Here is a 14235-nt window from a genome sequence, read left to right as displayed (position 1 = left end):
GTAGAGGTATCAAATGCAATGATGAAGCGAAACGATAGATATATTTGACGCAAAATCAATATATTGCAATGGATCTAGGATTCATTTGGTATGAAAGTGTTGTTAATAAATGAATGGGAACCCCACTTTTTCACTCATAAAACTGTTATAGGATTGATGTCTGTAAATTCAGTCCTCAACATACATCTTGAAGTGATAACGAATAGAAAAAAGAACACATTATACTTCCCATCGTGGAAACATAGAAATATTTTTTTTCCGACTTATGAGTTTGAATATCCCTTTGGTATCTTTCGCCTCTCTCTTAACATGATAGTATATTTTAGGAAGTTAATAAAATTTAAATGAAATCGGAAATATATGTTAAAGTAGGATTTGTTTCCTTGTTAGTACATGAATAAAATTATCAAGCAATTCAATGAAGCATGTTTCCGCTTTGATGTTGTTTTCTAGATAATGGTCAAACTTTCATATAAACCATAAAACGGAATAATGCTTCACAACCTAAATTTTGAAATATTATTGTTGACATATGTTTTTGCTTCCGGAGTGACGGGAAGAAACCATGTGTGTACTTCTCTTGTATCGTAAGTATTCTTGACTTATACATATATTTGAAATATGTAATTTAAGGTCTATTTCAAGTGGGAAAGGCTTTTGTTACCACAATTCATAGACTGGCAAATATAACACATGCAATGAGCATATTTAACAATTATATTTGACGCAAAATCGATATCTTGCAATGGATCTAGAATTCATTTGGTACGAAAGTGTTGTTGATAAATGAATGTGAACCTCCCCCTTTTTTACTCACAAAACTGGCATGGCACTGATGTCTGTAAATTCAGTCATCAACACAAATCTTGAAATGATAACGAGTTGAAGCAATTACACATTATGCTTCCAATCATGGAAACATAAAAACGAAAGTTCATTTTACTTTCGCTTTTGTATGTAAAGATTAATAAATTTGGTATACACTTTCATGTGAAGAACGATAAAACATGGTTTATGTAAATTACCACAGTTAAAAGTGAAAAGTAACCTTCTACATACTAGATACCTGAGAAAAGTGTATCAGATGGAAATACCGATACCTATGTAGTACGACATTGTTGAGCTCTCTGAGGTTGAGCTATATATAAATTAAATATATACGTAACTAGTTTTTTATTGGTTAATTCGGTGGGTATCTATTCTCCTTTTCTTAATTGTAACAGACGCGAGTAACATAATTATTTATATTTAGGATTTCTAGGATTTTGATGTACTGTTACAATTTTATACAACTAGTATGCGAAACTGCATCTGAATGAAATAAAAACGTACTTACAAAATAATCGAGTTGGTAATTTAAATCTGTGAAAAGGTGTCTAATCAATATGACAAGCTCTAAATCGTCCCCAGTCTAAAACAGATGTTAATGAGTTAAACAAAAACTATCGAAATCTGCCATAAACACCAAATTCTACTAATACAATATTAAAATTTTCCAAAGTCCTTCGAACAGATGAATAAATGTGTTGATGGGTAAAACTTCTTCTTTTCAAAGGTAGTTTTCGAGGCCTGATTTATTAAAAAAATATATATAATCTTTTCTGTACTTTTACCATAAAGATTGGAAAATATATGCATAGACACATATATTTATTTATTATATTTTACAATGCATGAATATTAATGTATTCTCTGTCAAAACATAACCGTCCAGTGAAAAAAAATAGTAAACGCACTAAAACTAAGATTCTACCTTTTCAAAAATCATTCTGTTGGACTTAAATGTCTAAAAACTGGGAGGAGCAAAATCAAATCGCGTTTAATTCCATTTAGATATTTTCAACTGGCGTTCAAGTGAAAAACATTTACACGAATGATTTTTAAAGCGTACACAATGATAGGAAATCAAAATGTATAAATTTGCCAATATTACAGAAGATAATAAGAATTACATATTATAAAGAATTTTTGCCAAATGAAAACACTAAAATATAGAGGGAAAGATAAATACTGATACCACAGGGAATCATACAAGATGGAAACCGTAGTGCCCCAAATCAGCAGAAAGAATTTAATGGCTTTGCAGTATCATCAATAAGCTATATGTCGTAGATTTCATCAAGAACATTTTGTCGCCATAGCTATAAATAGTTGATTGTAAGTACTGGGACTTCGCAAATGATATTTTGTGAAGTCGGAAACGCATATGAACAAGATATGATAGAAACTGTTTTGACCTCGAAAATTTAGATACGTTAGTGCTAAAGGACTCCCTCACACTCAACGACCGGACAAAAATCTGGATAGAAAGTCGGTGAATCGAGTTGCAATTGACAGTTGCTATCACGTATAGTTGGTATTCTTTCCTAGTTAAGGTGAAAAATACACAAGTAAATATTAATTAAACGTCTGCAATTTGGTTCAAATTTTTTTTTTAAAAGTAGTTGTACAATATTTTTTTTTTCTGAAAAAGTAAAAATGTTCAAAACACAATGTTTAAAATCACTTTAAAACCTGTTTAAACATTAAACAAAATTAAAATAAAATGAATTAAAGGAAATATACACAAATCATTGTCTTAGTAAGTATATTTTTAGAGATCAAAGTCATCAAGGCTATCCGATGTATAGAATGGAATCTACGTGCTGTCTCAACTATCATCTAGTTAATGGTATTTGTCAAGGTAACGTCAATTAAATTTCTTGTTCACATGTTTTTCCTCAGATGATCCTGAAAATTAAAATAACAAATTCAAATAATAATGCTGTTTAATTTAAAATAATCTATATAACTACTATTTAAGTTTTTGGTCACCTTTCGATGACCAACATGTTTATTTAATGAATAGGCATAGCGAAAGAACAAAATTCTATAACATCCAATTTTAAGGAGAGTGTTCACTAAAAAGGCTTAACACCGTTTAACCCTGATAACTATTCATTCTACTCTTCCAAGGCTCAGAACATAGTTTAACCAATAAGTGTCTCGTATTGTCTTTTGAGAACACTTAGCGACTTTGACTATTTCAAAACAGCATAAAACGTACGATCACACTTTCAGTAAAAAAGGGGTATCAGTGGCCGAGTGGTCTAAGAAGCCAAACTACTGTATCACCAGCCTGTCAACACTTGAGTTGTGAGGTCGAATCCCGCACGTAATAATTGAGCTTAACTCCAATCTTAATTTACTAGGAATGTCAATTTCCTACCAAAGGTCGGTGTTTTCAAGGCACTCCTGCTACCTCCACCTATAAGAACTGACCGCTACGAAATAGCACAATAGTGATGAAAGTTGCGTAAGAAAACAATCAATCAATCAATCAAATCAGTTAAAAATACATTTCATGTTAAATACATCATTTAAAAAAAATCTTTCTTCTGGAAATTGTGCGTCCTCATTCGCTTTTTTATCAGGAACACGTATTTCTGTTCTACTAGTGACTTTAGTCGTCGTGTAACTTATTTCAAATTGAAAATAAGCAAAATGCTAGACATGGACAATTACGTAAACATCTAATTGATCGAGGATACAATAACAACAGTATTGATACATCTTTCGAAAAAGCAAACAGCAATAACTGCAAAGAACTTCTGGAATACAGATATAAGAATCAAGGAGCTAACAGAACACCTCTTGGATTCACTTACCATCCTGATTTTTAAAATGTATCACCCATTGTAATGGCCTTCAGAAGACAAAAGTAACAACAGCCGTGGCAATTTGGTAAAAACTGCATTAACAAAGCAACCTACCAAATCTCCTGGTTGCTATAATGTTGGAGAAGGAACTTTTTATGTCGTAAGGCGGCCAATACTATCAAGCAGTTCTTTCATCAGCTCATTTGCAAAGCAAAGTTATACCATCTACGCAAATTCGAACTGTAAAATGGAGAACTCAATTCATGTAAAACCTGTGGTACTAAGTACGTGAAAGAACCAATGGACAAATTTAACCTTAATCTTAATAACCATTGGCCATGGTAAACAAAACTATCAAAAACTGTTCCCTCACACGACGTCTTCGCTGATTGAAAAATCCCTTTGGTAACGTCAGTTTCAAATAATAGAAGCGAATAATGACGCAGCTCTAAAGACAACTTTTGGGTCAACCAGCTCCAATAAGCTTATTATGTGGCATCGTCCTTAATATTTTTGTAAGATTGGCCAATGGACGTTGCAAACTAACCTAAGTACAACAATATATTTCGTAAATCAAGAGAAAAATCTTGCACGTCATTCATGTTTTCACCCAGCCCAATAAGTGCTGATTAAACAGCACCATGAGCTGCAAAAGTTTTTATTTGTCTGCACCCGATTTTACCTGGATAGATACAAGCCTGGTGAATTTAGTGTGTCTAGCAAAACATTGCGTTTTTTTTTATCGTATTGTAAATATGTTTAATTTAAATATTCTTAATATCAACATACTGACTTGTGTGTTTTAAAATATTTTAAGGTAATTTAAATATCTACATAAAAGTTTTACTCTCCATAATAGAAGATTATTTTGTAAAGAAGAATACTTGTACTTTGATGCTCAAATAACATATTTGCCTTGGTAGAACGTATGGCATGTATAGTACATCGAAGTATTTTAGAACATTAAGAATATGCAACTTTTATCAGTACTATGTTTAATTTAGAATGTCCCGCAGGAACATATGGATCACGTGGGATGTGCGATAAACCATGTCCAGGGGATAGTTACGGGAAATTTTGTTCCCTGACATGTGACTGTGAAGAGAATGAAAGGTATAAAGACATAATTTTATAATTTTTTATTATATTTTTTCCTTTATATTTAAGAAATAATTCATGTATATTTGCTTTACCGCGGGTTGGCCCTATATGTACAGTATTTGAACACCACCCGATCATGATAGCCAGATACTTTATTTTTCTGATTTATTCATTACACCTTTTCCAACGTCATGTTTATTATATTTCAATAAAAATTATTGAAATCAGAAGCCATCCCATAGAAATTGACAATGAGTGTCTGTTGAAAACTCAACTTTTCGACAAAAGAGAGGATTTCAACTTTCAATAATTGTGAACTTTCCATTTCTATATAGCAACATTTCAGCATATGAATATGAAGTACTAGTGTATTTCCTTTAGTTGATATCATATTCCAGAGCTGGCGCGATCCAGTATATGTAACCGGTGACTGAGCTCAGACAAACAGGATTACGAAGTGCTGACGACAACTTATTCTCCAAAGCTAATCGTACAATAAATGAAAAACTGAAAGTATAAATATGTTCGGACTGTCCCATATAAATCATGACGTAGTTTGATAATGATAAATGTAGGTTCAAACTAGCAAAACAGTGAAAGTTCCATTTGATTAGGATAAACAGTAAAACATGTTGTAAGGAAGTTGAAGGCATTAAATATATTGTTATCATAATTACTCACGCTAGCGCTGTCGAGAGCCAGACATTGTGTACAAGAAGACGTTGTGTATACAACATGTGCTGTAGCAGTTCTTTCCGAGATGCATGTGAAAAAGGATTATGAAATGTTATAGGGTGTAAGATGTATAAATTTATTTTCCGAAGACCGAAATACATAATTTGATTGTGAATTGTGAATATCCTCTACAAACTTTAAAACACTGTCGGCAGTTAATAGGAGATTACGCGCTCACACACATGTTCAACCCCGCCTCATTATTTTCGTGCCATTTCTTAGTCAAGAGCATGTAGCTCAGTGGTTGTCGTTGGGTCATGTCTGTCATATTTGTTTTTCGTAAATTGTTTTTTTTTATAAATAAGGCCATTTGTTTTCTCGTTTGAATTGTTTCACAATTTTTTAATAGCAAGGCTTTTATAGTCGTCTATACGATGTGGGTTTTCGCATTGTTGAAGGACGTACGGTGGCCTACAAATACTTAAATCCACTTCATTTGAACTTTGATGGGTAGTTGTGTCATTGGAAATTATGCCATATCTCTTTTTATTTTTATATATTTATAAAGAGATTGATGGATATAATGTATCATAATATATATGTTTTGTAGTAACCACTATCCTATCAATTATTGACTTTATTACCATATTCAGATAAAATTATTTAAATACCAAGAACAGTTGACAAACAAACATTGAATGACATTCCGAATAAAAAATCAGTTTTCATACATTAAATTTTCCATTCAAATTTTCAACCAATTCTTTGTATTAATCCTGAACCTACAACATGAAATCATATTAATAATGTGAAATCCTAAATGTGAGGCTTAATACAGTCCTTTTAATACGTAGTCTTTCACTAGAAAAGAACATTTGTCGACAAAACCTTAGCCATCAGAATTGTTGTTTGTTTTACCCAGTATTCCGCTTGTAATATGTTGCTGTTTCTATTACTTACATGATCTTTATTTTGCTTCATTTGTTTTCAGCTCATTTTCAATACAGATAAAACATACAATGACATGGGGTCTTGTCCTCTCTTATTTTTTTAGCAGTATCATATGATAGAGCTTCAACTGCCAAGGCCATAAATAATTATTCTTCATTTTCTGTGTTTATTTGAATAAATTGACAAATGTCGAGATTGGATCCTGTCATCTACTGCTCGATTATGAAATCATCGAATGAGACGTATCACATAATGCTTACTTGCCATGAGAAACAAGACGGCTACTAAGACAGCAAGAGCTGTCTATTCTTTAGGAAACATCGGACACAAGCCCGGTTTGTGTTATTTAGTCTTCAGTTTTCTGTGTAGATGGTTTTGTTTAGCATAGATATTAATTTTTGAAGCTGTTAGTGGTTTTCTGTGTTGTTTCAAAGGCAGTATATCACTGCATTAAATAATGATTTATGATAACTTTTGACAATGAACTCAGGTTTAGACAGAATGAGAGAGAGAGAGAAGAGATAAGACATTATCCACCAAGAAATAGATAATAAATTAAAAAAAATATACAAAGACCATCTAAATTTCAAAATTTGTTTTTCAACACGAGAATTTTTTTATTTGCGGAGTCTCACACAGAGAAAACAAATTTAGAAAAATATATAAAAGATTAAAGAAAACTAAAGTAAAAGAAGGGTATTTAGCCTTAATTTCCTTTTTATTTGTAATATGTCTTGTGTTCATTTGAGGTTATAAGATCTTATCTTTAAAGGGCAAATGAAATGTTAACCGAAAACAACAATGAAAGGAATACTGAACAAAAAGAAAAGTATATGAATTTAAAGTAATTAAAGTTTTACTTCCATTGAATTTGAAAGTTGTTAAGGACATTTAAATAATGTTTCACTCACCCTTTCCTGATTTTTCTAGATGTGATGCTGTATATGGGTGCACGTGTAGAAGCAATTCCAGCTGCAGAGGTAAGTGAAATGTTTCACAGTTTAATGATTTTGTCTTTTTCCAATAGCTTGAACCAGTAGAAACGCAATATCTATATTATAACTTTGCAACTCGACAAACTCCAAAATTGCATTGTAGACATTTCTGGTACCTGTAAACCTCCTCAATCAGACCGGATGTATATTTGTATATTTATAAAACCTACTCAGTCAAACGGCGCATGGACGTTCATAAATAAGCCATGTGAAGAAAAAAGCTCATTTGGCCTTTTAGGTCAGGTGAGCTGAAAAGCAAAATAAAACCGGGTAACATCAATTTTAGCGTTTCAACCTAGTTTAAACAATTATAAAACTTTACAAATTTGACATTGTACTGATTAAATATAAAATCAACCCAATACCTAAGCTACTTGGTGGATAGTACCTTCGTAAAGAGTCTAATTTTTTCATAATTCATACATTTTAGATTCCCATTTAAGTACAGATGAGCACATGAATGTTGATGATATCAATTCTACCAATTTTACAGCAGGTAAATACATTCAAAAGGATATGCATCCCAACTAAGGTACTATGTTTTGTCTAACTGTATGTTCTATCAGTGTCAATTAACATTATTTCCGGTAATTTGCTGGTTGCTTGTGTTCTATAAACTCTTATATAGACTATAAAAATATAGCTGATTCCGTTTCACTGCTGATATGATCCATCTCGATTTATTTTTATGTAACCGGCCATCGGTTGATGATTGTTTGAGGTAGCTTGTCGACATTTACCTGCACTGGTCACCTCAGCATAACTAGATTACGATTGATACTCCAGTTTCAATGCACTGTGGTTTTTATCAGTTTCTCTGATGCACTCTGCATTTATTTCACTTAAGTTGTCAGCTTCTAATAGCATTCCCTGTTTACCCGCCAGATTTATTACAGGTACCCCGTTTTCTCTATCCAAGAATGTACAGAATGCAATGTTTTGCAACACACCAAATAAACAATTAAACTAACTTTTGATAAATTTTGTGTGAGCGAATCGATTATTTGGATTTAAAAGCATGGAGAACACAAAAAGCTAGCTAGTAAAACAGGGATTAAATGAAATTAAGTATCTTAGACCGTTTTCTATGTAAAAGTTAAATAGATCAACTCAGAATCGTGTTTTCTAATTCAGTTATTTAGAAAGAAAATAACAGAAGCAACTTAGACAACACATACTATTTAGGCCAAGCTGTGTTAAAAACACTCTATTGACCATCTGTACTAAATTGGACGTACGATTTTCAATTGTCTCAATTGTATCTGCTCTCTCCTGTTAACTCAATATGAGTTAGATACACCGAAACCATCTTGTGTAATATTTTCCAGAATTTTGTTATAAAGAAGACCATAGTAATATGTCTACATTGAGAGAAGAGAGTTTATATATTTTTACTGTATTCACTTCTATTGTTTTAATTAAAAAATAATAATTAAAACTTGATAATAAGGCTAATAACTGACTGAAAAGTAAAGAATATAAGTTTTTTACAATTGACCTTTATTGTACATAGTTCAACACGCATTTACTGACATCGATTTAATTTGAATGTAAAAGTCGTACTGATTTGGACAACACAAATCTTTTATCGATGATGTTTTGATAATTATGACATAAATACGTAAACACTGGTTTACACATGTTTAGATTGAGCGTTCCTGATGAAGGTAATGTCCGGAAAAGCGTTTCGGACACACGAAATTTCTTGAGTGATATTTCTATTTTCTTGAACTGGGTTGATACCGCTGCTTTTGGCCTGTTGGTTTCCGAGGGTATTTCATTTAGGAATTAAACAAGTCCAGCAGAAGCCGTGTTAAGAAAAACATCGTGTTAATGAAAGAACACCAAATAATTGTATAACGTTAAACTTATCTTGGTAAGAAACAAAAATAGAACCGAAACAATCAAAATTGGTAAAATCAAAGCTTGTTTAATATCGACAGAACCTTGTAGATACTTCAAATTTAGTTATCATGAAAGCGCTGATTATACCATTTTGTTAATGTTCTTTTATTTCATCCTTAGCATCAAAGGCAAAGGGAAGATATCTTTGTTTGGAAATATCAATAATTCTGTGTAGTGTACTTTTATCCTTCACGATGTTAACGATTTCCACAAGTTCGTTTTTGATCAAAATGTAAGTTCTATTTTCGTTTTATTTGACCTATAATGAAATTGTTTATTTCATAAATATTTCAATTAAAAGTCTTAGGGCAGAGAGAAAACATTTACAAATCCACTAATGTATGCATATGCTTTCGCCATCGTATTTAAAAAAAACCGATTTGTGTCTGTAGTATAGTGAAAATAGCTTATCCTTCTGGAGCACATGTTAACTCATAAAGTCATGTTGGCCAATCTTTGTGAACCTTTTTCTGTTCATAACTTTTTTTTGTCAGGGTTTTGTCAAAGAATGTCTCGTATATTTCTCAAGAAGTCCATCGGAAAGTACCAAGACCTAATAGATAAATATTCAATGCCTATTTCACAAATAATACAAGATGGTCTTGAGTTATAGATTTTAAGTGATGAAATTATGTATCTTTTTATTTTACATTAGTTTATACCGTTATTTGTCTTCGTGCTATTATGTTTCTTTTGGTTGTATGACTTTTGACGTGACTCGGTGTTTATGCATCTCACCATCGGGTTTTCCACTTTTTAATTTTGGGCATCCCTGGTGCAGGTGAGTTTATGAGGTGTGATTCGGACACAAAGTATTTTTACAGAGTTGTTTCCATTTTGTTTACCCTTGTATTTCTATTTAGGTAATTTTTACATTATCGAGAAAGTGTATACTATATACGGTATGTACTATCAACGACAAAAATATTTTTTACGTCACTGGTGTGTCTTTTGTATACGAAGCACGCGTCTGGCGTACACAATTTTCGTCTTGGCGTCTATGAAGAGTTAATTCTATTTACTACACATTTTTTGTTGCCGTCTTTGTTAGATTAATTTGTATATTTGTTTGGATTTTTTAGTCAGTTGTGTTGTATGTCTGTGATGCATGTTTACACAGTTTTGACTACTGGATCCTTATTATTGTCACATTAACATATTATGTCTGTTTGGGTTGCTTACCCAATTTTATCAATATAACGGAACTATAAACAACTGTCATACAAGTGGGTGGTTTAGCTAGCTATAAAACCAGGTTTAACCCACCACTTTCTTTGGAAGATGCCTGTACCAAGTCTTGATTTGAATATGGCAGTTGTTTTTCATTTGTTCCGTTGATTGATATCGTTTAATTTTGTCAGTTTTTATGGACTTCCTCTTTTTGAATTTGCCTTGGTGTCAACATAAGTATATAAAGAAAAAATAGAGTTATGAAATATTAATGACGCCTAATATGAACAACTTATTTAATCAAAGTAATGCATAAACAAATCAATTATTTATACTTTCTTTATTTTCAGGCATTTAGGTTGACACGGATCTAGAAGAAAATGAATTACAAAATCTTAAAACAAAAATAGTCAGAAAAAACTGGTGGATACATGTCGTTTTGGCAATCATACCGCATCTTATGACTTTTGAACAGGTTGAATGAAGTCAAAAAACGTCTATTAGTATGGTCATATCGGCCGGGCTGGCGCTCGTGGGAAAATGGAGACCTATTTATTGAAATCAGTCCTCCTGCAGTTTTCAACCCAGATACCGAAATCTTTACAGAAATATAATACCTACGTTGAAGCTGTGCAACATCTAATATGGAATTATTTGAGCAATCGTCCCCACTTTTCCAGACGTACGACCTCAATCATTTTTTCAGGAAAATTTACGAAAGACGGCACCAAATTTCTGTTATCCACTTTTCTACAGTTTTTATCCCAGATCATTGAAACTTCACAGATTGATTACACATATATTGCAGTTGTGCACCTGCTATTAAGGAATTGTGAAAATATTTTTTTCTTCTATTTTTTCCAGATAATGGAACTCAGTCATTTCTACTCCTAAATTTCCCTAAAATGTACACTTTTAGTTTTCCCCCCAGGTCTTTTGAATTTCACAGAGAGTTTGCAAACCTTATATTTTAATCTTTCCTTTATTAGACGAAATGCATACAAAATTTAATCCTGGTATCTATGATGAGTTTATAAATTCAGTTTAGAACACTTTGAATTGTTCGAAATGCTTAGCATTTTTAGAATAGATTACAATAGCAGTATTTGGCAAAACTTTTCAAAATTTTGAGTTCTTAATGCTTTTAACTTTCGTACTTTATTTGGCCTCTTTATCTTTTATTCGAACGTCATTGATTTGTCTTTAGTAGACGAAGCGCGCGTCTGGCGTACACATTTTAATCCTGGTAATTATGATGTGTTTATATATGAGGTTGTGCACATTCGATTATGGAATTGTTTAAAGGTTTTTTTCCCATTTATCCCTTTTAAATTCCCTATATTTGAATGTTTCGGTTTATACAATTCTTCCTTATTCAAGAAACATTCGGCACAACCCGGCCTTTTAAAAATGTTTGATTAATTTTTTGATGTAGTAATTTGCTTTTGTAGCACTCCGTTGCCAATAAGAACGGGAACACTTTATTGTCTTTATTATCTTAGTTCATTTTAGTAATTACTTTGAGAGCCTAAAATAGGTCAGACGAAATTTGAAATTCCTTTTCTTAATTATCATAATTTTATGATTATGTCTATCATACATGGAATGAAGCCAATGAATCAGTAAACTTAAATAATTTGTTCTTCCCTTTGTATGAATGTATTGCATTTGAAAAATATAAAAATTGTCATTTGCATCAACATAAAGTTTTTATTTGCGCCAATTTAAAAGGACGCAGGTAATATTGTCCTATTTAAGATAATTAACTGTTCCATATATAGAAGAATCTGACGATATCTTCTGTAAGTTTGCTTAAAAAATAAATGCTTTAATTTCTGTTCCTTTTGGAAAAACTTTACATTTTATATTAATGTTCTGCCAGGAATAAATACTGCAATATTAGTGGAATAAATAGTCCAGAATATTTTTCTGAACAGTACTACATTGACTGCAAGCAGCGAACTGTCTGAACAGTACTAAATTCACCGCAGTGGATAAGTCTAAAAGTTGATTGAAAGACTGAACATGACTGAATATAAGTTATTGTTCAGAGAGATGATTTTAAGATCAAAATGACCGTTTACGACTAAAATTCATTTACTAGTGGTTTGAACTGCGTACAGCTTCTGCTTTTCGTTCGTAATATTTATATATATCATTGTTTTCCATTCGTTTGATGTGTTTGAGCTTTTGATTTTTCCATTTGATAAGGGACTCTTCGTTTTGAATTTTCCATTGAGTTCGGTATTTTTGATATTTTACTTTTGCTACATAATTTAGATGTTGCTCCGTTTCGTCTTTTTGTCTGTAATTTATGTTCCCATTTTAAACTTCGTTTTCAGTTAACAAAAGTTTCTCTCCATTATTTTGGTTTTCGTTATGTGGCAAAACTAATTCTTACCTTAAAATTTATTCATGCTATGTTTCCAAAAAAATCAGAATGTTTCAAATGTATTTTCAAATAGGTTGGTTTTTATTACACTATTGTAAATTTTCCGATAACCCCGGCCTATTTGGATTTGTTAGTGTTCATACCAATTGTCACGCCGTTGTTTTCATTAAAAACGAAATAAAAAAAAAATTGCATGCCATAGTCTACAATTGATATTGTCACTATTGAAATTAAAATCTATTGGCGAGTACGAGTTACCTCTTGAGAATGTGTATCGTTTTTTTTTTTTGGCTTTCTGAGTCGACATGTGTCCATTAGTTCATTTTTTCTAAATGAATTGTTTTAATTCTTCACATTGGGGCACATGTTTTTTATTTTATACAGTTAAAATCTCCCATAACAAAATTCAGAACTGAATTTGCTTTATTTATGAGTAATTCATTGAAGACATCTTTTCTTTCTATACCATTACGAGGAGCGTAGACATTGAAGATTCAAACAATGTGGTTTCTGTATAATTTAAATTCAATTATCAGTTTCCTTACCTTTGTATCTTCTTATTTTTCAGTAACATTATTATCTAATTTTGGTCTCATGTTGTCGTCGGCATCAACAATTGTCAAAGTTTGTCCAAACGACAGTTTAATAGGAACCAATTAAGGTAACTCAAAGAATTTAGTATGCAGTCGTCGTCCTACTATTTGCATATCTCATTCCAATTGATATTATATCTCCCTAACCCCTCAGTCATTGTCAATTGACTTTGAAACAGTTAAAGTAGTTAACATACTAAAGGTTGTTTAGTGGAGCCATTAATGTAATAGTATGTCAGTGTTATATGTTATTCGCTTTTGTGAATCTCATTTCAATGGACACTTTTTGGCCAGCCCCCTCACCCTCAATCTGACCACTGAATTTTAATATTTTGCAAATTATACATGTTACGGTTTGTGATAAAATTATAGTCACCCATCTATACACACATCATATATCAAGGTTATGATGAAATGATGGTCAATTTATTCACTCACATATCAAATTTATGGCAAAAATGGTATATTAATTGTTTATGATAATTATTAATGGATACAGACTCACTACCGCATAATCCAACAACAAAATCCTTATTTCATAGAATGGGGTTTTGATTAATTTTTTATGTCACTATATCTGTTGAGCTCATTACATTCATATTTCAGTAATGGCATGAACTTTACAGATTATCACTAATTTGACTTGCAAAAAAAATATGCCTTTTTGTTGATGTTAACAATCTTTTATTAATCCATAACTTTACATTTTTGTCGTCTGAGATAGATATTTCATAAATTGTAAAAATACTTATTTTTTACAAATAAAAGGATTAACTTAGAATTATATTTCGACTCTCATGAATTAAACAAATATA

General features: G+C 31.7%; 2 protein-coding genes and 1 long non-coding RNA gene across 5 annotated transcripts in view; 2 read left to right on the top strand and 1 right to left on the bottom strand.

Annotated features, from left to right (window-relative positions):
- The window catches only part of LOC127737688 (uncharacterized), a 31258-nt gene extending 30106 nt beyond the window's left edge, over window positions 1-1152 (bottom strand). For both annotated transcript variants that reach the window (XM_052248546.1, XM_052248547.1), the window contains exon 1: window positions 1067-1152. The gene's annotated coding sequence lies outside the window, so the exon portion shown is untranslated. The remainder of the gene's footprint in view (window positions 1-1066) is intronic.
- The window catches only part of LOC127737694 (uncharacterized), a 221441-nt gene that overhangs the window by 82758 nt on the left and 124448 nt on the right, over window positions 1-14235 (top strand). The gene's annotated exons all lie outside the window — the stretch shown is intronic.
- Window positions 200-13180, top strand: LOC127737689 (multiple epidermal growth factor-like domains protein 6). 2 transcript variants are annotated; one of them, XM_052248549.1, is made up of 7 exons: window positions 200-587; window positions 2598-2683; window positions 4643-4751; window positions 7296-7345; window positions 7791-7856; window positions 9386-9497; window positions 10786-13180. In XM_052248549.1, exons 1-7 carry the CDS (start codon window positions 493-495, stop codon window positions 10796-10798), a joined length of 531 nt encoding a protein of 176 aa, XP_052104509.1. In that variant the 5' UTR covers window positions 200-492; the 3' UTR covers window positions 10799-13180. The 2 variants fall into 2 exon arrangements, with proteins under 2 accessions (XP_052104509.1, XP_052104508.1); XM_052248548.1 differs by lacking the exon at window positions 9386-9497.

Source organism: Mytilus californianus, unplaced genomic scaffold, assembly GCF_021869535.1.
Source record: "Mytilus californianus isolate M0D057914Y unplaced genomic scaffold, xbMytCali1.0.p SCAF_4, whole genome shotgun sequence".
NCBI classification, from domain to species: domain Eukaryota; kingdom Metazoa; phylum Mollusca; class Bivalvia; order Mytilida; family Mytilidae; genus Mytilus; species Mytilus californianus.
This window is presented reverse-complemented; position numbering and strand designations above follow the sequence as displayed.

Coding starts and splice junctions, on each gene's coding strand:
- LOC127737689 (XM_052248549.1), top strand. CDS start 493: ATGCTTCACAACCTAAATTTTGAAATATTATTGTTGACATATGTTTTT. Junction 2,684..4,642: donor AGTTAATGGTATTTGTCAAG/GTAACGTCAATT, acceptor TGTTTAATTTAG/AATGTCCCGCAGGAACATAT. Junction 7,857..9,385: donor TTCTACCAATTTTACAGCAG/GTAAATACATTC, acceptor TTTCATCCTTAG/CATCAAAGGCAAAGGGAAGA.